The 24,648-nt window shown below is 38.4% G+C and overlaps 2 protein-coding genes across 4 annotated transcripts in view; both read right to left on the minus strand.

The window, feature by feature from the left end:
• Positions 1-597: 597 nt before the first annotated feature.
• On the minus strand, positions 598-16,136 carry LOC145477940 (uncharacterized). Its single transcript, XM_081455814.1, has 2 exons — positions 6,888-16,136; positions 598-6,474 (listed from the first exon to the last, which is right to left on the minus strand). The coding sequence occupies exons 1-2, from the start codon at positions 7,273-7,275 to the stop codon at positions 6,071-6,073; spliced, it is 792 nt and encodes a 263-aa protein (XP_081311940.1). The 5' UTR covers positions 7,276-16,136; the 3' UTR covers positions 598-6,070.
• A 694-nt stretch (positions 16,137-16,830) lies between these two features.
• The window catches only part of LOC145477941 (uncharacterized), a 15,726-nt gene continuing 7,908 nt past the window's right edge, over positions 16,831-24,648 (minus strand). The window contains exons 1-2 of one of the 3 annotated variants that reach the window (XM_081455816.1): positions 23,586-24,648; positions 16,831-20,953 (exon numbers count right to left, since the gene is read on the minus strand). The exon at positions 23,586-24,648 is cut by the window's right edge and continues 3,158 nt beyond it. In XM_081455816.1, the coding sequence (XP_081311942.1) occupies positions 20,106-20,953; positions 23,586-23,697 (960 nt within the window). In that variant the 5' untranslated portion in view covers positions 23,698-24,648 and the 3' untranslated portion in view covers positions 16,831-20,105. Of the gene's footprint in view, positions 20,954-23,585 lie in introns of those variants that run through there. The other 2 variants (XM_081455817.1, XM_081455815.1) reach the window with 2 other exon arrangements.

The raw sequence follows: 24,648 nt of genomic DNA on the forward strand, positions 1-24,648 counted from the left end.
TACCTCCGAGACTTCTTAAGAAACAGTTGCCGAGAGTCCACACTCAAGCGAACAAATGGATAGCCTGCGATCTAACACTCCCAGGTCAACAATTTGTTTTCCAGGAATGGCCTCTCACAGTGAAAACCTTACTGGTTACACTAGAAGGACTAAATATTGTTCTTGTTGAGGTGTTCTCTGGTTTTACCTTCCCAGAGAAGAGACGGAAGAATTGAACACAATCTGCGCACCTCACGTTGAAGATGAAGAGCCCACGACTCAAAGAATATGCCCTTATTAAAAGAGACGATGGTTACTACATGTTGCGGTAGCAATTTAAATCGAAAAAATGTTTTGAACGCTATGAAATGAGAACTCCTGATCCCCTCTCTACCTCAATCTTTTTTTATTTATTTATTTCTTGCTACGGAAACCGGAGTTAAGCGCCATCCTGAATAGCAACCTCTCTCCTCTCTCCTCTGCCATTTTATTAAAAATCAGGTTTAAAACTGAGGTTAATCCTGCTATTAATTAAAACAAAAACACAATAGTTATATACGCACAGCGCGAAAGAAAGTCGAAGTTTACACTTTTTTTTTTTTTTTTTTGTCCTGATTAATTAAGAGAACGTGCCGGTGGCGTGATACTGCGGGACGGTCAGGCTGGACACATTTCAATCTTTCACCCGCACGCGAAGTGCGCTTGCAATATTGCACTTATTGGTTTTCGTGCCTGACAAACGTCTTGACAAGCCTCGGTCAATAGTCACGATCAATTGCACAAGAGCCACACTGATGACTGCATATCGAAGCTGAGCCATAAATCTGATAAGCCAATTAGCAGACAAGTAGTCTGTATAGCAAAGTATGAAGGAATTCTTGACTTGTCAAAACAGACTTTGCTTTTGTTTTCATACAACAGTGAATGTATGGTTTAGGACACGCGTTTAGATGGGTGGCTAAAAATAAAACTGATATTAGTCTTTGTTAGGGTTCTGAGGTAAGTGCACTGAGGTAAATCGCAAGGTTATAGGCATTTTAAGGTCAGGTTTTTCCAGTACCGGCCATAAAATAAAACTTTACCATTTGAGCTGAAATACTGAACTTATGTAGGTTGCGATGGTCATATATTATCAGTTGTTGTAAGATTAAAGACACCGTATTATCGATATATCTCTATACATAGATGATACTGGAAAGTTCAGTTACATGAAGTGGTAAGCTGTAGTCACACAGTCTGGAACTGGAGACAGCTCTTCTTTCGTACTTTGAACTGAGCCGCTTTGGAAATGAGGACACTTTTTAGTCACGAGCAAAATAAACACAAATCCAAACTAACGTCTAGATCCTAGGTATGCTTCAGTAGGCATTCAACATAGTTTTAAATTCAAAATTTTTATATCAGTAGAATGTGTTTTGCCACTTCATTTAGTGGAGCGTTAAGTATCCCTGCTTCGCTGACCAAGGCGGACAAACAGAAATTTTTCCACTAAAGAGATCCAAACCACACGCATATCTCTTGATTGTTGGCTTAGTACGCTACCGTGATGCTGCATATTTCTTCGATATCGATTGCCTAATGAACCTCGATCCACATCACTTGAGAATCGAGAATCGGTACTGGTTCCATTAGTTCAAGAGGTTTAAGAGTCTAAGCACAATATCGATTGAAATATTGAGATTTTGCTGTCGTGTGCGGGTTGACTAACGTACAAGTTATCTGCTTAACTATTACAACCACTGCCAAGACAAAAACTTTCAGAGCAAAGACAGACTCATTGATCAAAACGTGTTTTAATCGAGTCTCGGTGTATCTGCACAGTGTAAGATGTTTCCGTGACTACCCAACGTTGCTCTGCACTTGTTCCTAACCTCGATAAGGACGCCTTCAGGCGATTGAAACCAAGGATCTAAAAATATCGCTCGGTCAAAATCACCACACGGGTTGCAGAGCAACCAAAATCATCTGTTACTCTAAGAAAACTAATGCTGTAAAGAAATAAAAGTAACCAAATGTTTGTAGCGGTGAAAAATACCCAATCGGCATGAACTGATGACAAATAGGGACGAGTTCAAAACGTTTGCGTGAGAGGTAGTTAGTTATGATGACGCACATCCTTGAAGCCCTTATTCATCTGTGCAACCTTGTCTCGATGGCAAAACTGTCAAAATATCGCCCCTTGCCTAAATTTGCAAACCTAACACCGGCGCTAATCACGCTATGCGTTTATCATACCCCAAAATAGCAAAAAGACGTCAGTGTGTTTAACAGTGGAGATCACTTTCTTCCACCACGGTGCTGTTATATTTAATGTGTTCCTTGACGTTAAGGGCCGGATTTTCAAGTTCTTTTAACTTAAGTGTAAAAGTTTGATTACAAACGGATGTGCGCTTGAGTACCCGAAGCAGTTTTACATGCAAATAAGCTGAGCGCACGTGGATAGCCAGGGGCAAGTTTTTTTGTCGTGCGTTTAAAACGCAGTGCTTTTAACTTCCTGCTATAAATATCCGGAATAAACCCAAAGAGGCACCCTCCTGCATTTTGATCATTTTTGCTGACAAGCTTTATTCTTTTTATTTATTCATGTTTTAATGTGAGGCCACTTTTCCTGTGCACTGGCGTTTGACGTCTTAAGGCTGGGGGGAAAATTACCGAGCTCGGTTAGTCGCACACCAGAGCCGGCAGGTACGACTCAGGCTGCGTGTTTTCATTGGCGCTTTGTGTCTCCAAGAACACGCAGATCATTGGCCTTTTTCGCTACCTCATTTGCATGAGTGCGCTGTCGGTGTAAGAATAAAGAACGATAGTATTAAACACGTGCTGGCAGAAAAACAAATGGATACATCTCCTTCTCTCTCTCTCTTTATTTGTTGGCTCAGTAGTACCTGCGTATGAGGAGTTATTTTGTCTATGTGAGTTGGAGGAGGAGCGAAAGTTTTGTTTGTTGTCAATTGCTTGGCCAGGTAGTTTTGTTTGGGAGCCATTAGTGAACAATGGCTAACGGTTTTAACACGGTAAACATATCATCAGTTAACGAAAGTGGTTCGCCTCTCGGGGGTCAGCCAAAAACAGATAGCTTTTTCATTTAGAGAGAGATTATAATTTGGAAAAACGCCACGTTTTGTACGAGACAGGACTAATATTGTTTGGCGCTGGACTTCTGCACTGTTATGTTCTGATAGGGCTGTATTTGTGCTCAACTTAACGACATTGCGACGCTTGAGGATTTTTTTTTCCACTCGTACCAGCGGTTCGTAATGCTTTCAATATCACCTTCTGTTTAACATATAGCAAAGAATAACTGAATGATAGTTGGTTGGCAATGATGCTTGCCATGGGTGAAGCCTTTAATTGCTGCAGTGAGTAAGATCTTTTGTCTTACCTGAAGGTGAATATTGTGAATTCAAACTATTGTCTATGGACGACAATTGAAAATCCCAATACTGATCTCGTGTTCTCTGCTCTCTTACACTAATATTGACGCACGGATAATTGTTTATTGTAAACTTAGCAGAAACATGGCAACATAAGCCAGGCAAACTTTGGAATATAAAAGTTATCTAAGTGTTAGTTCCACTGTATTACATTTTCGGAATGCAAATTTTAAGAATGTTCTTGCTGACGATTTTTTCCAAACATTTGGAGACGTGCTCTTCTCTTGGTGAGAATGCAAACCATATATTCTATAGATTGTTTAAAGAAAAGATGTTCAAAACAAATTCACTAGTTTGCAATTGCTCCATCGAGATAAAACTCGCCCTAAGTTTTTGCTTCAAACTATTTAATTGTCAAATGTTAATCTTCGACTGGGTCGCTACTTATTCAAAAAAGGAAAATTTCTCAAAACGAATTTAAATTGCTAGTGTGTTGTACCACCTGCCCTGGTCCAAACATCCATCTTTGAATGCAGTGAACTGGGAAAATAGAAAATAATATCGGCGCCAAAAAAACACGTGCGAGTTAAAGAAAAGTTACATTTCCTTTATAATGTCTTCTTTCATAATCTAATAACATGGAGAAATAAACTTTGTTTGTTCAGTACGAGTAATTGGTGGCACAGCGAGACCGAAACTGTGGTGAGATGTTTTCTATTTAGTAGTCCAGTTCTTTGAAAGTATTTGGAACTGGAGTAATCCTTATGACGCAGCGTGTGCTGGGGATTAATCACTTCACCAACCTCATTCTCGGGCCATTTTAATTCATTCAGTCTTATTTTTATATGTAGATATAATTGACAGAAGACCGCAAATGCTTCTTTGAGAGCTTGTGTTCCTTTACATCCTCTGTTTTATTCAAATTAACGGTGCAGCTCAATTAGAATCAGAGAGTCTTGAGCAGTGCTCAGTTCAGAGTACATATAGGGCTGCTAACTACACTCTCTACAAAAAAGGGAAGGCTGGGCCTTTGAATGACTTGTACTAAATGTAAGCTTTTAAAATCGAAACACAGGGATTTACACAAAAGCAGCTTGCAGTGTTATTCATGAGGAAAAACATTACCTCGTTTTATGTATAAATGATAGGTTCCGGTGGCGAATTTCTCGCGTCTTTTGTACTTTTACCGGACAATGTGCTTCGTTCGAGTGCTGCACCATTTAGGCGAAGCTAGTATTAAATACAGGAAGAAAAACTCCTCCTCGGGTTTTGATCAGGTGTTAAATACTAAATAAGAAGGCGGGAATCCCAGCGTGTAGCGGCTCTTTATTACTCAGTAGAGTAGAATAGGAACACAAGAGAAATCTTCTGGATATTTTTGTGTCTTTCAAGCTCAACCTGACTGCCCCTTTCCGGTGCTTGATGCATTGAGTGAGAAGGGCGCGAAAGGTTCGCCAAAGTCTTAATCCCACGATACTAGAAAGATTTCAATGGGTTTCATTGTTAACGCGCTACTTGGCCTTCAGAGCTTTTAGCATTGGTTTGAGCCGTTGCCCCTTCTTTTGTTTTATTATCTGTTATTTTCTCACCTATTGTTAGAACCTTTCACGTTTGGTCCAATTTAACGCCTCCCTTTTACGAGCTTTTTAAAAGGACCTAAGTAGTCCAAATTCGCACTTTTGTTTGATGTCGACTCCGGTTCAATCCAACGGCAATGATTAGCAGAAACTCATGCGAGCTTAAAGAACCACTCTGTTTCTAGCACAATATCGAATTGTAAATTCCCTGAGGTAGATATTCAGCTCATAAACCATCACACTGATTTGCCATGATTCGCGAAATTGCCAAGAGGGACAGTGATTGGAGGTGGAGTTCAATTGCACATATGTAATTTTCAGTGTCGTTTTGCCACCCACGGAATGTTAATTCTTTGCTTCGAGGGGAAGCGGAACAATGAGCTCGTATCAATAGTTTTACGATCTTGCCCGGGATCTCATTGATATAAATATTACTGCAATTCTTGTTGTCTCAACTCTAATTGCTCGACAAATATTGACACAGTAAATTTTATTGAGTCTTTACACAACATACACAAATAGAGGGATTGTTTCGAAGGACATAAACTGACCAAAAAATTGTAACGTTTAGAAATTAAATACATGTGTTGATCTTTTAAAGCGATTTGAAACTTATCTGATGTAAATAACAGCATTCCCTTTCCAAGGGTTGTTGTCTGTAAGAATATTTCTTGTATAAATAGAAGTCTCTTAAGTTTTGAAAACGAAATGTCCAAATTATGAGTTCGAGATCGAAATACGGTTCAACGGAAATGATATTTACATCTCATTTCTTTTTATAATTTTTGTTTCTATGTACAGTGGAACGCGGACAAGCTAGCGCTTTGTTTCGTGACCTCATATCGTCCTCTTCAAAGAGAGCAACGATTCGCTGCCAAACTAACTTGCTAATGAGAGACTGTAGTCAACCTTCTACACTGAATATTCATTCATTTCTCGCTAAATACATTATTGAAAATCAACTTGATATAATCGCATCTCTAAATAAACTCTCTCTCTCCCTTATGACCAAGGAAATTTTTTCTTTGTCCTTACTTTAGAAGTGTTTCTTCAAATGTCAGAACAGAAGGCGCTCGACTTTTGGAATACGATTTCAGTCATAAATTGTAAAAGAATTACTGAGTGTGCGTGGAAACGTTCTTAACTTTGGTGGCTTCGATAGCCCGCCAAACAGCTAGGAACTGTGGCGTTGTCCAAGGATGTTTGCGAGTTTATAGATGTTGTACTCAAGGGCTGTGATACCGGGTTAGGAATGTGAAGATCTTGAACTGGAGCTGCGTTTGAATTTTGTGAGCCGGTGGAAGGCTTTGTGCTTTTGGCCATCGCTTGAGAATTTTTTTTCCATTTCATGCGCCGGTTTTGAAACCAAATTTTGACTTGCCTTTCGGTGAGATTTAGCTGAGAGGCCATTTCAGCCCTTCTCTCCTTCGTAAGAAAATGATTAAAGTGGAATTCTTTCTCGAGTTCCAGTAACTGCTTGCGAGTGTAGGCTGTCCTTTTCCGCTTACCCTCGGAAGCTCCTCTGCTACTCCAAGCTGCGTTTCCTGAAGGAAACAACACACAGCAAACTGTTATAAACGAGCAAACGCTGAAGCAAACCTTTTCGAAAATGGGAGCAATCTTCACGTTAAATCACAGTTAAATGCTGACTAATGGCGATCGCTTATTAAGTACAGTTTTATGGCGCGTCAAGTATCGTCAGCAGTTAAATATCGCGGCGCTAGGAGCCTGTAAATATCGTCCGTGCGGTCACAGTACGTCGTTCGAGGACAAATTTTCAACAATTAGTCAAACTAATGCCAAATTAATGCCTGTAAACCGCATAAGTTGTTTGTTATGTGATAAACATTTCACAGAGTCAGAATTGAAGACAAGAGCTACAGCGAAGAGCGATAAGCGTAGTTTGCGCCAGCGAGCGTGTCTACCTTGTAAGAGGAAGTCTTGATGTACTACTAACCTGCCGCAGCCGGGTTATGCCACCAGTTCTCCGCTGAAGAGGTGCTTTTCAGCCAAGCGTACTGATGGAACGAGCAGTTTTGGCTTGCCTCTTGAGGCGAGTAGTAACCCTGATGATCAATAGGAATCGTGCTTGCATTCTGCCCTGAAATCGGTGCGTTCGCGTACGAGGATGGCTCGGCGGTATATCCATTCACTTGACCGAGGCTTCCCTGAGGCATGGGTGACATAAAATTCGGCAGCGGCGATTGATTATAATAATTTGGTGACTGCATTCGGCAAGGAGTGTAGGGAAAATCTAACTGTTGAGCGTGAGAGCCCGTGTCTTTTCCTTGCAGGTTGCTGCCAAAGTACGAATAATTTTGCGACTGCATCGCTCCGGTTGTCATCGTTGCGCGTATGAAAAGATAAGCCTCTAGTTTGAGTGCGCGGAGGGTATTTATAAATTTGTTTTTTGTATTATAAATAATGTAGAACGCCAGACAAGCGTGACGTATGTCACCTGGGCTGAAACGTCTTGTAAACGCATTATTAAGTATTGAAAAGGCCTTAATTAACGTAAAAGCCTCAATACTGTACCTTGTGTGAGAATGGGCGGTTTTAGGAAATTTGAGTGCCAGATTCTAGGAAGTATAAAAATATAGAAAGCTCGCGTAGAATTAAAATAAAAACCGCGTCGGTAGTTTTTTTGCACCTAATGCGGTAGCATTCGTACGATCGATTTTTCGAATCTTTTGCCTGGCCAAAGAACGCGGTAAACAAAAAAGGAAATATTCCGTTTTTTTTATTTTTGTCGCCTTTAGTATAGCAATACAGCAAGTCAAGTTTAAGTTGAAACGAGTTCGTATCGATTGCCCTGTAAGTGAATAACAAGAGTGCAAAATGCAAACTGACAACATCTATCACTTAAGACTTTACTGAATGCTGACGCTTCGTTCGAAAAACCGGTTTATTTCGGTGTAGCTTTACAAATGCTGAATAAACAATCCCTTATTAATAGAATCTTGCTGAGATTTTAAATTGTTTAGCGACTGGTGCGGCGTTTTGTTCGCGGACGACTACTTCCTGCGTTAAACATCTGCCTGGCGCAAACATTGATAAAACTCGGAACGTTTTATATCTCTAGCTTGCGGGCTTTCCGGAAGCCGAACACGCTTTGTTATCAAACGAAACGTACAATTTCCACTGAGTTAAGTCGATTGCGGACGCGAACAGTGTAAGCTTTTTCATAAACTGTTTCAGCGAAGATAACCGGTGTTAAAAGTTTTTAATGCTTTTTCTAAAGGGACTTGAATTTTGATCTAAGATTGCTTGTGAATTTGGTAGGCGATAAATTGTTCGAGATAAGAAATTAAAACTAGGAGCGCTAACAGCTGTGGGTTCATGGTAAGCAGGGTTTGGTGATAAAAGCAAACTCGTAAAATCGAGTTTTGCCTGTGCGTTAATCAACGTTCACTTGTCGAATTCGACATAATTTTGTTGTGATTTGTTTGGAGGTGTTAACAAAGGCCTCCCATTCCATATAAGAATAAAAGCGCCTAACAATGAAGCCTATATTAGACTAATGAAAATCCTTTGCTGAATGAAAAGTGAAAACAAGATGGAAACCTTGACAGTAAACTAAGACCATTCGTTTCATGATTTAACACTGAATACATCCATTTAGCTCTTTGCCGAGCACCAAATGAGTCATCCTGGTTTTACATCAACACCACGTCTTAATCGATTGTATAAAATGGCGATGGTACTCTTCTAGCCGCCTAAAACATTTAAATCAAAACACCCAACACTGTATTTCCACCACTCCTTATTTTACTCATACAAGACATCCGGAAACTAAACAGTTGAAAAGGTTTACAAAATCATGTGTCATGTCCTTAATTTATAACACAGCTTGGATAATAAGACTATAAATCTCTTTACGTTTCTTGTTAACATTGACATTCTTGGTGTTAGGTTTTATTTGCTCTCGAAAAAACCAAGTGTCAATTTACTTGCACGCAGAGCACAGCACATGTACCAGAGATGGTGTAGGGATTAAATTTTGCTGAACCACTAAGTAATTTGACGGACGTCCTTTTAGTAGAATAACAAACAGGCAGGTGTTCAAGAAAACAGTCATTTTATTTATTGCAAACTCCAAGAAGCGATTTTCACATTGTAATTTATCGTTATGAGATTACACGACTACTGTCACTAACAAGGCGTTTAAAAGAGAAGTGCACGATGTAAAAGAAAACATAAAATCGCCGATTTCAAAAATATTCTTTCGTTTTTATCTGATATTAATATAGTACTATAAGAAAGCCGGCTTCCTCGCAAGTCAGCCATTTCACAACGAGATATTCTGACGCGCCATGTCTCGGCTATACGGCTCTCAAACGCGAAAACGGGTTGATAGTGTGGTGTCCTCGTGTTAAAATTGATCAAGCAAAAGAATGTAGCTCTTTGTGGAAGAGAAAAATAACAGCGTTTAGCTTGGGCGCTAAAGTTCTTTTCATTTCAAACACTGCCGGAAATGCTCTGGCATATTTAAGAGAAGTTTGTGCAGGATTTCAATATAAGCTGCTCTGTTGCCGCACTAACCCTTTCAACATCTCCTCCCCCCAATTGAATAAACAATACACTTTGCAAATATCACATATTTGTTAAGCAAATTAATCTCTAAGCATTTGAGTTTTTAAAAATATCTTAGCTGAGCTTCTCAAACTAACAAAACGAAAAACATTCCGCCAGGTACTTCAAACCTTATTTTTAAGCGGAGAGAATTTACTTGCTAAGTTATCTATTTCCTTAACATTTTCTTGTCAATCTGGCTACCAAAAGCCCGATGGGTTGCCCTGTATGGGCCATGTTGAATTTGCTTTTGTTATGAACATACATTGAAGCGGTCTTAAAATAAAGGTCTTTGTCACTGCGAGAAAGTAAGGCAAGAAAAAATGTCGGACATTTTTGAAATTTAGTGAAACAGTAAAGAGTTAGTTATATTTCTGCAAAATTTTGGGTAGTAACTTGTTACAGAACAAATTCGCGCTGTTCTGGTTATACGGAAAATGTCACCTCTTGTATGATACTTTAATATGTCTTTCGCTGGAAAGAGGGTTTCGTGTGGCAAACAGTTACTCAAGACTGAATTTAAAAAGTTCCTATGGCGCTAACGGCCTGTAAACGTGACTTGAGATGATAACGAGTTATCAAACCCTCCAATACGATTATGCATGAGTGCTTCCTATACTGCGAGTTAGGTTTACCCTTATCCACCATACTAAAGTCACAAAACTGAAAACAACAGCACCCCGGGGCAGAAAAACCATCTTATCCGTAACAATTATAATATATCTTTTATGTAAGTCTCCTTGAGCAAGATCCGCTAACCGTTCACAACTGTTGCAGAAAAATAAATGGAAAAACTAAAAGAGAATGTTTTACGTTGGCAAATGTTAAATGTCTTTTTCCCTTTTCGATTGCTTGAGTATTATGAAACACCTCATCCACTTCCAATAATTCTTGTCTAAAAACTGGATAATAATAAATAAATAATAAGGTAGATTTTACTGGAGGTTTGACCAAAATGAAAGCTTCTTCAGGGTTACGACATTATTTAAAATGGTGTAGGCTCGTTTACTTTAAAGACAGACATAAGAGATCGAATTGTAACTTAGGGTCTCAATTTTATCGCACCCAAAGTTTTCGGAATAATTGAAATTAGTTTTTCATGCGTACTTCATATCAGTGTATTTTTTTTTTCCATTTCAAACTGGCTGTTCTGAAAAAATTTTCGTGAAGAAAAAGATAGCCGGTATAAAGAGCAAAGTGTCCCACTTGCATACCCTTTAATCTTGAAAACAAATAGTTGTACCTTGTTATTGAATACTCCAATTTACTGCACGTTGGTCCTATTTGCTATACTACACTTTATGGGTATATGCAGAAGTTGTTACCCAACAAATCTATACATGACAAAGAAAAGAAAATTTAAAGGAGAATGATTTACTTTACAAAATATATCCTGAGACGTATTTGAAATCAAGCGTTCGTCAAATTGACTCCTCTCGTTCATGCAATTAAATCTCATAAAGATGGAAAGTTCGCCGCCTGCTGGTAAATTGTCGCAAGATTGTTTTAAGGGTCAGATTGAAAGCGGCGTCCTCAGTTCAGCCAAGGATTTTATTTCATTGTTAAGCCCATTACGTTCCTTAGAGTAACAGTTTGTAAAAAGAATTTTAAACACCACAATCAATGTTATAAGTTTAAAACTAAAATAATATAATTACAAGTTTTAAACTGAAATGTGTACTTTCCACACTAATTTAAAAGGTAAAACAGACTCGCCATTAAAAAGCCATCACTTCTTAGGCGTTTTAGGTAGACATTTTCTTTTGTTGTTACAAAAAAATTGGTAGAGTCTTGCCCACCGATTTCTTACCACTTAGGCTCAGATTTGGTCATTTTACAGCCCTTAAATGCTTTGTTTAAGCCTATAAAGCCACCGACAGAGAAGTTTAAAAGCGAAAGAAACAACGAAGTTGGTGAATGAATGACAGCTATTTAGTAAATTTTACGTTCCTAGAAGCTTGTTAAATGTTCTACTTAGAACAATTTAACTTTGGCTTCACCCAGTTTTGTTGCGTTTATCTTTCTCTCGCATTGTGAGTCAACGCCCGAGTGAATAAACTTGGTCCGAACTTCTGAATGCGTGGGTCAAATCCCAGTAAGTGACAATTCAACTGAACGCTATTAAGCAGTGTTTCCACGTGGTATTGTTTGTTATTCTGTACAAGGTGATCCTTGGTTTTAAGACCATGTACGAAACCCTAGTGTGCGGCTGTTTAATTAAAAGCTATTGAACAGTAAGTTCATATGCCGCTCTTGTTACATTTTTTGTTCAATTTTGAACTTAAGGGATAGTTAAGGAACCCCGCAACTTCTAATCTTCACTTTCAGTGTCCTAAAAATATGAACAACTCTGCAGTTGTCTTTCTTATCTTGTCACTAAATTGTCAAAACAATTTCAGTAACACAATCTGCTATAAACCGGCAACGCCATACAATAAAACTCAGTTTTGTCCCGAAATCTGTTCTAACGCGAGACAGAGACACACCAGCCAGAATATCATGTAGCGAGTGCTGACGTTGTGCCGGGCTTAAACATACATTGATTAAACCACCAAAAGTGACACAGACTGTTCTTTAGTGAGAATGAAAAAACTAAGGGATAAACAAGACTCAATGGAACATGTATTCTATCCGTTTTTCAAACATAAAGTTCTTTTAATTTATAACTGAAAAACTGTCTATACCCTACAAGTATTTTTCATCATTATAATATTGCAGTTTCGGAAAATAAATTGGTCTCCTACAGTTCAGCATTTGTTACAAAATAAACAAAACAATCTTCGTTGTCTGAATTTTATTCATTAATAGCGTGTAAAAGTTTTCAGTTTGCGGTTTAACGTTCACTTGATAGCTTACAGGTATTTAATATATACGAACATGTTGAAATCAAAATACATCACTAAAGGCTTAAAACGTTCCACTGTTCTTTCTACTCTGAGACCTTTGTTGAAACATGTCGCTCAATTTTGTTTTTAACAAATCGATAGAGATTTTAAATCAAGTAAATAGCATCAGAGATAACGAAGACAATTTTCTCGCAATTTGGACTGAGCAATTTCTAATTTTAATGACTGCGCTTTTTCTCTTTGGTCATAAATTAAACGAGGATGGTTTCGCGAAGTGTTCGATGATTTATGGCTCTACTTTGAAAAACCGATGAATTAAAGCTCTATAAAACGGCAGTTAGTGAAAATGTTAACGACAGCGGTTTCAAAACATCGCAGTATTAATGAATGTTTTATTGCTGTTCAATTCAATACTACTCGGACATTAAACGGCACACCGACTGTTTAACTATGCCTTATCAGTCTCCTACCTTTCATATTCTAATTTATCGATAGCTTTTTTATTCTTCCCCCTCGAGGCAGCTGCGAGCATAACTTTAATTAACAGAAATCAATCTCCCTTTCGGTTGTCTTTCGAAGCTTTGTTAAGTAAACCGACTGCTGTGTTTTACGACACTTAGTTATTCTATACCCTTCAGGTATTCTAATATAATCGGAATTTCTTTCACTCCTGTGGTCTCGGAGATGCCACTTGTATGTCCAAAAGTAATTTTCTCAGTTTTCATTAATTGCGTTTCTTTGGCCTTCTTATCTTTCATCCCAAGTCCTAATTAGAGGTTCGTACGTCAGTGCCTCAGATTTAAGCACTTGCTAAAGCAAAATTTGTTAAAATAAAACACACAGAAAAAATAAAACAAAAAAATGAAATAAAATCAAGGCTGGTTGTTTAATATAGTGCAGCATTCGGTTCAATTACTTGATTTTCCATTGTGACAAAAATTAAAATCAAACTAGTGTGGTGACAGACTAAAATGTTTATTTGTAAATTTTTTAGAAAAACTTGTATTTGTGTTAGTTGGATGGTTTCATTGGATCAAATAAGGCCATCTCGGATAGCAACCACGAGGAAACACCCTCGACACTAGGTAAAAAGTTGGGCAAAAATCAAAACATTCTCTTATCTTGTACCTGCGTTTGGAAAGAAACGAAAAAGGAAACCTGAAGTACCAGAGTAAAATGTACTGCATTAAATTTAAAATTCCAAAATTTTGTTATGTTGTGGAAGCACTCCTTTACCCTCAGTAAGAGCTTAATCTCGTTAAATCCATGTCAGATGTGTATAACGTAAATTAGAAACGTGAACTAACAGTTGGAAGGTATTAATAAGTGATGTATAAGAAAATGTTTAGATTTGGATTTCCGGACAAGTCAATTTTTACCGTCGACTGCTTTTACATTTTCAAGTTATATACTGCCAGGAGATAAAATGTCTTTAGTACCCACCCTAGCAGAAAATTGAACATTTAAATACTTCAACTGGCTTTTAGGCTTGAAAAGAGACACATAGTCAACGACTTTTTCACATTCGCACCCTGCACAGCTAGATTAGTAAACTACGTAAAATGACCGATGAATTGCTGTCTAGTTTTCTTACACTGCTAGCTAAAAACAGTATTTAAGAAGAGTCAAGCGAGATCAGTAGTGTTATAAAAATTGCCACCTGCCCAAATATATTGTTCTTTAAACATGCATTTCTGCTCTCCAAATGCTCGCTAGAGCTCATAAAAATGGCAGTAATAAAAAGAAGAAGTATGCTTTTGCTACAGACTTATAGCAACATATTAAGGGTAGCAATCCTTCAGTACTTGCCGTGGCTGGGTAGGGAGAAATAAACCCTTAAAATAATCCCAAAAGACTAGAGAGAGAACGCTCACAATTTCATTTAACACACCGAAAACTGTACGTGTTGGTCCTGTCGCCAAATTAGTGGCCAATATTTTTTTATGAAAAAGAAAAGTTTAAAGCTTCACATCTGTCCTTTATGGAAATCTTTCTTTAGATTCTTCTTCACGTATCGCTAAATAAAAAGCTAAGACAAATGCTCGACTTGTTTACAGAAAGTGGAATTTTAAATTTACTAATTTTCACCTAAAAGAAAAGGTTTTCCTGAGGTCTTTCCATTATTTGACTGGTAAGGTAAGGAAATCGAGATAAAAATTCAAGAAATATAGTATACTTTGGATTGTCTTGCTGACCGAATGATCAAAGAAATAGCCTTGAAAAATGACACCTACGGTGGTGAGAAATCCATGCACTAAATACAATACGTTAATTCGAAAATTGTTCCACTATTCATGAACCACTTTCAACGTAAGATTTCTGTTGTATCGCTCAATCAACGAATTCGAAAGGTACAGAGTCGATGAACAATATAGCCGGAATTACCGGGGCAACTTGATAGATTGCTCGAAAATGACATTCAGCGTCCCTCTGTAGAGTGCTCCAATTCCGTCATTGTTTTTGTTGTATTCTTTGACCACTTTAAATTCGGTGCCGCTTGTTGTACCGAAGTCATCAAATAGAAAACCTGTTAAAGTGTTACGCAATGTGATTTTTACTTCAATACTGACGAGTTCACCGTTCTATCTTGCTGATTCCGCCGGGCATACACTACGTGGTTATTTTATTTTATTTTTTTCTTGATTGTGTTTACATGTAAACCTGATTATCTCAACGACTTATTCATGTGCATCTCTGTTCTTAATTTGCTGTTTAATACAAGAATTTTCACAAAATGTACTGAATGTGTACCAATACACCACCAGTAGTGGCCTGGTTTATGTCGTTTAACTTAAGTGAAGAGAATAAAGTCTGCAAAGCGAGGAAATCTTACAACATTCTATAACTCGATCTTGCTTAGTTCAAATATCGTGTACACATCTTTTTCTGGAAGGAAGCCCTCTTAAGTAAACTGGGACCGGTGTAAGCGTTGCAAAGACGTCAGTTCAATTTAGAAGCTGCTACTAGTTTTAAAAACCTACAACTAAATGCCGTGACACAAAACTGGTTACTTCCAGCAAGAGACTGATGTGGTAACGAAATGAGTGCAATGCTCTTGACTGCTGCTTGGACATTAAAAGCAACTATAAATCAATGTTGATTTGCTTCAATGGAATTAAATCCCTGTATAAGTAAGACTATTTGAAAAAACTCTAGTGCAATTCTTTCTTTCTATCTGATCAATTGTATTTTCAATTCAAATGCTGTGGTCATAAAAATTAAGTCGGAAAAGGCCTAGTCGTTCAAATGAACGAAATACTGTATTCCTCTAACTGGGAGATTTCAATACGAAGCATACTAAAGACAGCTTTAATTGCTGCGTAGGACTGATTTACTCACCACACAAACTGGCTTACGTGCGTTCGACATCTCGTTCCGTAGCAGAATCGGGAAGGTACTGCTAAAACAAAGACTAAACTTCTTGTTATGTACGCTACCTGATGTTCAAGTAGTAGGTTGCGTTGAGTTTTTATCGCACCTGATTCCCAGAGCCAGGCGTATTATGAACCTTTAGTGGGCGAGGGATTTTCAGCGTGCTAAAATCCGCAAGCCCGCAATGTAACTTTGAAAACATGTTCTCAAACAAGTTATTCACAAGACTGTACCAAGCTGATGTGCCATTTTAACCCTTGCTTTCTTTGCTCGACTTCTCTACTGATCTTTTCCTTTCATGGCCAAAACGCGACAGCGTAAAGGAGGAGAGAAAATGAGTGATTTTCGTCGTTTTGTAGTATTTATACAGGTTTTCTCAAGTACCTGATGTGATACGCCTTATATTAGACTCACAGTCATTTCTCTGTGACAAATATCTTTAAAAGAAGCAGTTATAGCAGCATTTGTCGCAATCACCAAGTCATTATGTCTGTTTTATTGGTTATGGAACAGTGAGTTAAAGAGCTACAAATACAGTAAAATTGCTTTCATGCTGAAAGATTAAAGACATTATCCTTTAACATCAAATAATGGAGAACATTTTCTGTTTTACGACAGAATAAATTCACAATCTTTATCTTTACCCCAATCAACCATAGTATTGGTCATCCCTTATTTATCACATCTCAGTAGCAGATTAACATTGCCCATCAACGGAAAATTGATTTTTTTCCTCAACACAAAATCTACTTATGTAGATGAACGGCTCCTTGGGTGCTGACAGCATTTGTGAAATTTTGCTAAAGCACTGAGCTACAAACGTCGACGCTATTGTCAACCCAATTTACCTCTAACAAAGCAATTTGCTCCCGTTACTATACAACCGATTGTGAAAACCGATTTAACATTCAGGACGAAATCACCTAGATTAAAAGGAAAGTAAGAAGCCGTGTTTCTATAAAATTACCTCACAAACTGACGAGCTTTCCGAATTAATAGAAAAAAAACTTGGACAGAAAATGGCCTTGTAACGTTTACTCGAATGAATAAGTTAAGGCTTCTTGCTATTTCTGTTTGCTTGTTTTAATTTAAAAGCACTCCGAATGGAATTAAACAGGCCAGGCCAATATTAATACGATAGAAAGTATATAAGCATGGAACCTCGTAATATAAACGTTAAATGCATGGGACCTCTTGACGCAGAAAAAAAAACATCGCAGTCTTTATCGTATCTCTAATAGTCTCCGAGTTTCCATAGACCAGATTGAAATGCAACTCTGCTATTGCATGTGGTACAATGGAAATTTTATGTCCAATTCAGTAGAAAGACACAAACAAAGAACCTAGATTTTTGTAGGTGAGCCTAAAGAAGTTCGCTTTTGTATATTTGGGGTCTTCTGAGAATTTAAGTTTTTATTTTAAGAGAGAAAGACAATTACTAACTTGGTCCGACAACTTTTCTCTATAGGTGTGCCTAGGAGATTATGATCATATTCTCTTGGTGTGCCCTGCTCCCCAAATACAAAGGAATATAAAATCATGTCAAAAATGTAGGCAAATATGTATCCGTTTCTGGGTCCTTTGATTTACCTCAACATATCAAACTTGTAAATGAAAATAAGAGAGATCGTCGTATAATAACAATTCTTATGATCCACCGAACACAATCCACTGAACACTGGCCTAGGTCTTTTCAAGCCAATCGCGTAGCGTAGTAACGCAAAACCAAAGCAAACGCGAATAACTTTTGATACCCTGGACCTTCCCAAAGCAAAAACAACTGCTTATGGTCTGCACTCTTTTTCATACTTAGCTAGTAAAATATGGAACTCTCTCCCGGACACTTACAGGACATCTGATTTTCTTCAATTCAAGCAAAAGATCCTTAAATATGAGGCCTTTCCACAGTGTAAAGATATATCGTGTATAAATGATATAGAATTGTAATTGTATTTCATTTTATTTCACTTTATCTATTTACTTTTTCTTTCCAATATTTATTTCTCTCGAAGATATTAGCTAACAAGCTACTCCGTAAATTCGAGGTTAGATAAAGTATATGTATGTATGTATGTAACACCGCACTGATAGCATTGTTTTCTTTTCCTTAGTAAGTAGGAACTGAAATACGGGAAGTTATCTACAGTGGACTGCATGGCCTCCAACGATCTCTTCCCACTGGTCCTCCGCTGCATTCCATCTAAAAAAAATTGTCTTATCTATCCAGGGGTGGCCGAATATCGCATTTGCCTGTCGTTGGTGGTTTTTCCAGTCATTTGCCAACAATCGATCCTTGTCGAACGTTTTCCGCACTTATTTCCCTCGCTTAAAACAATGTTTTTGAAAGGATACCCAGCATGACAAAACTGGGCGACTAGATTCACCCAAAAGTTCAAGAACTCGGAAAAGTATCCTTAAAATTACAATTCTCGCATAATAATAGCTAATTCAGTTTAATCAACCTTTTTCGGTACATAGTACAGTTGCTGATAGATCAAGCAGTTTACATCGCGGTCCATAAAATATCAACAATAGACGTACAAAAATATTAAATGATTTGGTTAAAAATATATATATATATTTATCCATTGAAAGTGACTGAAATGTTTTTTACAAACTTATTCGCTAAATTATTTAAAACAGCAGTAACATGATCTGGTTATCGTGCTCTTGATAATCCCTACCAGAAATACTCAAATCAATAAATAGATTTTGGATAATAAATGAGAATATTTCTTAGCAAAACACTGCCTTTTTACAGACCAACATGGTCTAAACTGTCATTTGAGATCTACGTCTCATTTGAAAAAATGCCGTCCAACTGAACTTGAGAACTGAATCTTTAGAACTGACCAGTTCCGCTAAATTCACTTAGCGCGAGGGCAAGCAAGGCCAGAAATGTGGTTATATATTAAAACTGAGCGCAATACAGCTATTTAGCCAGTTCCCTGTCGTAAGAAGCAATCACATGACAAGCTGCGTTACTGACAGCAGTGTCGTGTTCCTGTGGAAGCCATATGTACAAAGCAAAGCAAGCACTGAAAGCCGTTCTCTCTTAGTACTCCTAGGTGCACCTCGATAAAGAACAATACGGAAAACACTAATCTGTGGGTTTCATAGTTAAGGTTAGTTTTGCAACGAGTTTCGTAATTAACTGTGAGGCGTCATCTCCAAAAGCTAATATGAGAACCTTTCCACCAGACGAAAAAACCTCCGTTCAGCTGTTTTATTAGAGACATCTCGAAAGATCTAACCCACCTGAGTAAGTGAAAAAGCAACACAAAAGTACATTAACGTAGGTTGTAGCAACTGGAAAAAAGACTTCTTTCTGTTTGATTCCTTCTCTTTCGTCGAGGAATAGGGCTTGAACAGGAAAAAGGCTTGGTACAATTAGTACCAAGGCCTCTACTCTATACTACACAAAGATACCAACAAGCTAGTGTTGTGGACAGAGGGTGGGGAGGGAAGGTGAGGAGTCGAGCTAGAGTCCTTTCCTATGCTTACAACTAACCGGCTTGGCACACTTTTTGTGTTCCCTTTTCACTGGTCCCGTATCTTTTTTTTTTTTTAAGCAATTTCATTTACAGGACGAACACTTACACTACTTACATTACTAATATTATACTTAAATTTATACTTACACTGTACTTGCTAATGACACAACTTATACTTACCCTATTTAAACGTGCAATAGTGACAATACATGTATTACAATACAATCACACTAATTAAATTACGGTTGGCTTACTTACAATGCTCTTTTTATTATAAATAAATTGCATAAACATATAAGTTACTTACAAGCTACATTTTATTTTTCTACAAAGCACTTAATTATGCTAGACAACTTCCTTATTTTTCAATTACTACCAACGGAAAAACACTAAAAATTACTTACAACACTGCTGATTAAACTTACGCACTTACATAATAATAAAAACAAAAAGAAGGAAAACCAAACACACAAACAAAAAGAGAGAAAGTGAAAGAAAAGGTAGGGAGGGTGGGAAGCCCTACGGGTTTTCTTTCGCTTTTCTTTTAATACAGGCAAAGGTAACATTATAGATGCAATTGGATCAAAAGCTGTTGGTTTATCGGCCTTTATGACAAGATTAGAATTATTTGAAACAAATTATTTTTGAACAAGGAAAGACCATTTTCTCATTGATCTCTTATCATTCATTTTTTTTTCTACCATTCTCTACCGCTTTTTATTTTTTTCTGTAATTTAGAGGGTGTTATACATTCAAGGATGTAACTTGTCGAGATCTTTCTCTTGCAAATGACTGTCCTCAATACTATCAATTCCTTGAACATTTTTGCACAAAGCAACGTCTTATTGTAAATAAATGTTTGCTGGAAAAGTCGCGAGGGGTTTTAAACTCCTATGGGTAAGATCCCGAGGGACTCACACACGAGTGGTATCCAAGCCCCGTCGTCCAGTGGCACACACCATGCTGTTTTGCACACATATTATGTTTTGCTCCGCAGTCCTTTCTTGGCTCTCTGAAATTACGCAGCTCCCAGTCACACCAGGAATGTGTGAATGACTGCATCATTTTACAGTGAGGTCCTGGAATGCAGAACTTGATAGTGCAGTCGCAATTTTCCGCGTATTTTCCATGAAGACCATGAACTTCCTCGCTAGATAGCTCGTGCCACTTTTCGTACCAACACCCACGCGAGGGAAGGATTAACTCGTTGTCCATGATTTTACCAGAGAGCATGTAAGCGACTCCTGGCTCGAGATCCTGTCCATGATGACGGGAGAAATAAATTTTTGCAAACACACGAGATGGATTTGCAGCATCGATAAAAGTTCCCCTGGTTTTCCGCACCTTATCTTCGCCTTTAAAAACTTTCTTGATCAGGACATCGTAGTACATCATCCCTTTGTCCCGGTGATTTGTTCCAGTAGGGCGATAGAGATCTTCTCCGGGAGGTGGAACCCCACGCAGCCCTAAACCTCGCTTATATCGGCCTAAGATAGAGCCAAGGACAGAACCATTCGTTTTCATTGTAGGTGGCTCATCGCTTGGTTTCTGGAAACTTTGAGGTGGGGAACCCTTCATGACGACCAGCTTTGTTGGGTCTTCTGAGGTAGATTCTGCATCTGTTGCGGGCTTCTCAGTTGGAGCATGAGTAAAAACGTCACCCAGTACTTCCTCTGGCACTTCAGTTGTGGGAATCTCATCATCCTTCTTGATTTTACCCAGAATTTTTACTCGAACAACTGTTAAAAAAGATAATAACAGCAGAATAACTATACCTTTCCTTGGTAAGCGTTACATCCTTGAGAAGAACTAGTTATGGGATCCAACTCGGCTTTATTTAGAGATAAGAGAGAAAATGCATATCAATAGCTAAATGACCAGTTTAAATTTGAAACGATAAAGTGCAAGCGCCTCGAATTGTATTTCTTTTTGATTGACTTTCCATCAAAGAAAGGCGTTTCCACGCACTACGTAGCTCTGATGAAGGTGAGATGCTACCACTGACACATCGGATTTGTTAACAGCATACATAGTAAATGACTACCGCAGGCAATAGTTCCAGACTGAAATGTTTATGTCTGTCTTGTAGTTATACTCTAGAAATAACTGTTATCGCTGTTTCGCCGTAGTATTAATCGAGTGGAAACCAAACTGGGTGTCAACTTCAAACATCGTACGATTTTATTTTGTTTACACGGATACGAGTTTGATTAGACAAAATGACAAGTAAATAGAAAATGAATACAACAATAATAAATGAAAGAAACTAGGCAAATAATAAAGAAAACCACAACAAACACGACTTACAGAAAATCCACCAGAGTGAATAAAGTAGAAACTTAACAGATCCTGGATACGTTCGCGATGCACAATTTGATAGAGCGGATTTGCAAGCTATTTTAAAATAACGAATCCGTAGCTCTTAAATTCGTAAAAGTACGCGCGCGAAAAATGTAAATTATTTGTCCCGTTGGATATCGTGATTTGAATAAGGAACGAAACAACAGAAAGCAACGCAAGAATGTCACAACAACTTCATAGTAACGTACAGATATCAACGTAACTGTACAGCGAGTGGGAATGGAATGAGACGGGTAAAAGAGGTACCCGTACACCTCCGTTTCAGACAACGAATATTGACCGTTCCATTGTTGAAGAGCAGAAAGAGAAACTTCCGTTTGGCGCTTTTTGATCATGAGGTGCGGACAGTTGATTCGCTTCGTAGCCCTTAAAACGTCCTAGAGCCACGCCATTCGTAGCCTACCGCGTCGTAGACAGTCTATGCCGCCGGCGAGCGGAAACCGTATCGAGGATTTTGTGACACGTCCGGCTGCACTGCACCATTCGTCGTGATGACACGGATTCAGGGGGAAAGCTGTAAAATGGAACACCCATAGCCGCTTTCAGTCATCACACAATTTGACACTCACGAGTGACTTCAAGCTGTTTCCGCTGGTGTAGGTTGTCGTTTGTGCTGTACAACCTTGCGTTAATTAGCGATTCCTGCGGTTGCAAAACCCATTTCCCGTTTTTTAAGTTTAGGTACTGGTCGATTACTTTTTTTTTTGGCAAAAATGGGCTGGATTTCCCCTACTCTCATTCTTACGCAGCTGGAGTTCAATTCGCAACACTAAACTTCCGAACGGGGGTGTAGGCGAGGCAAGTTTCGTGATTCCGGAACACCACTATTGGATTATAAACTGTTCAATGTTGGCAATCCATTCCCAAGCCTTCCCAAAAAACATGTACACCAAATTAGTACATGAACAACTCTATTGAAGGAACGCAACATGGACTTGACTTAGCGCGTAAGTTTATCATATCGTCAACTATTTGATCACAAAGCCCCCACAAAGGAAGTGAAGACGATTACCGTATGTAAGCACCAAAACAAGGAAACGTCGGTGGACTTTAATTTTTCCTGTTTTAGCTTAAGTGCCCTGACCCGGTTTAACTGAAGGCCCAGGCGTGATGGAATGCATGGTAAAGATAATAAGATCACTTTGGCTTTTGCAACAGATGATTATTCATTTTGTTCAAAGTCTTTAAACTACTCAGGTTTTTATTTGGTGAAGACAACGTGATACAGACATCCGTTGGACCTTTCCAGAAAAAAAAAAAAAAAACACTGACCCGAGACAGATGCTACTTAGCCCTAAGGAGCATTTAATTACATTGAACAATCTTCTTAAATTTAAAAGATTTACCAAACATACCGCGTTTGAATGGTATGATTATGTGCAAGTCGTTTTTTGGACTGCGAATTTTAACAGCGGACTTTTTGATAAACCAACAGGAAACCTGCGATGTCGGATCTCATAATAATCGGCTTTATTTGTCGTGAAAATTCTCATGCGAATCCCCCTATAAACGACCAAAAAAGGAAAGTTCTGCTCACTAGCTATTTTGATTTTTTTACAAGGCGAAAATATTGGCAAAGAAATAAGCTTTGAGAAATGAGTACAATGTAATAGGTGACGAAGGTCAGTACACAGATTGTATTGTAATGACCGCACGTAGCCTTTGTAATTTCGACTAAACCTTAGTAGTTCTCTTCTTCAGCAGTGTATTGTAATGGCTGTTTTCAGGAATAAAAAGGTCTTTGTCTTAGTTCATAGGGGATTAGTAGTTCGTTTTGGTTGCTAATGAATCGCATAACAACGGGGAAAATATTGTACTCGCGCCTCAGACTCTACGAACATTTCAGATTTGTCAAGAATCTTAAGTTTGAAGTGAGCTCGTCCTTCAGTTATTACTTTGAGAACCGAGGACTAAACAATGGAATCACTCGAACATTTAAGATCTCAAGCATAATACCAATGGCTAACGCATATCTATAACAGGGTATAAGCGTATAAAATAAGGCCTTACCAAAGTCCGCCTTACAAAAAGCTGTTTGTGGGTGTTCAGGAATCATTGCCGCTCCGTTACTCTGAGATACGAGTGTTGCCACAAGCAAACCAGCTAAAACCACGATGTTCATTTTGAATACTCTGTTAAAGCTCTACGCTGTGTAACTTGTCTGTTAGTATTTCTCAGTGAGTCGTCACCTTATATGCCCAAATGAGCAAGGCAAAGGCGATTCCAGACTACACTACGCACTTCCGGTCAGTCTCCCGCGTGACTTGTTTATTCTGCACAATCATGCCATGCCTCTACGAGGTGTAACTCCCGGGTGTAACTACAGCCTGCAAGTTCTATTCGGAAATTGCCGGAGGGGTTTTAATACCGTAAATAAATGAGTTATAGCCAGTTCAAAGTTGACAACTGGAGGAAAATGCATGAATGGAACGTGCTAGAGCTCCACTTTTGATGCAAATGTCGACGTGTTTCGAGAACAAATCAAGACAGGAAATGTTGGTGGCTATAAGAAGAGCTAACAATTGTAATCGCTGTCGTCCAAAGAGGTATATGTTTTCATAGCTCATTATACATGTTACGTGTACGGAGATCACTAGGTCACGCTTGACGGACGAAATTACGATATTTAAGGTGCGGCAAATTGCGCAACCACCAATATTGAAAGATTCTATCAGCTCTGGCCAGCTCCAAGCTCCCATGACTACATCGGCCCCTCTTGAGACTCTTGAGAATTTCCTGCGAGTCGACTGTGAACGCCTCAACGTTTTTTGGTTCATCATGCCACATTCCGTGCGTGGGTAGGCGTGGAGTCTTTGTATATTGACTGTATTGCGGCTACATTAGAGCAGTGTTAGAGGTCTTAGAGTCCTTTCACCCCCGAGATAAAGAGCGGTCAGGTTTAAAATTAAAATGTTAAATGCCATTTTGTAAAAGGAAACAGGTGGCATCATGAGGTAAAAAGAATCGATAGAGAACTGGTCAAAAACTTGCATTAATGCATTAAGCATCCAGTCGTGGTATAATGTTAGAATCACCTGCCACAGTAAACGGAACCACTAACAAGCCCTCTTCA

The sequence above is a fragment of the Orbicella franksi genome, chromosome 2 (assembly GCF_964199315.1).
Source record: "Orbicella franksi chromosome 2, jaOrbFran1.1, whole genome shotgun sequence".
NCBI lineage: Eukaryota > Metazoa > Cnidaria > Anthozoa > Scleractinia > Merulinidae > Orbicella > Orbicella franksi.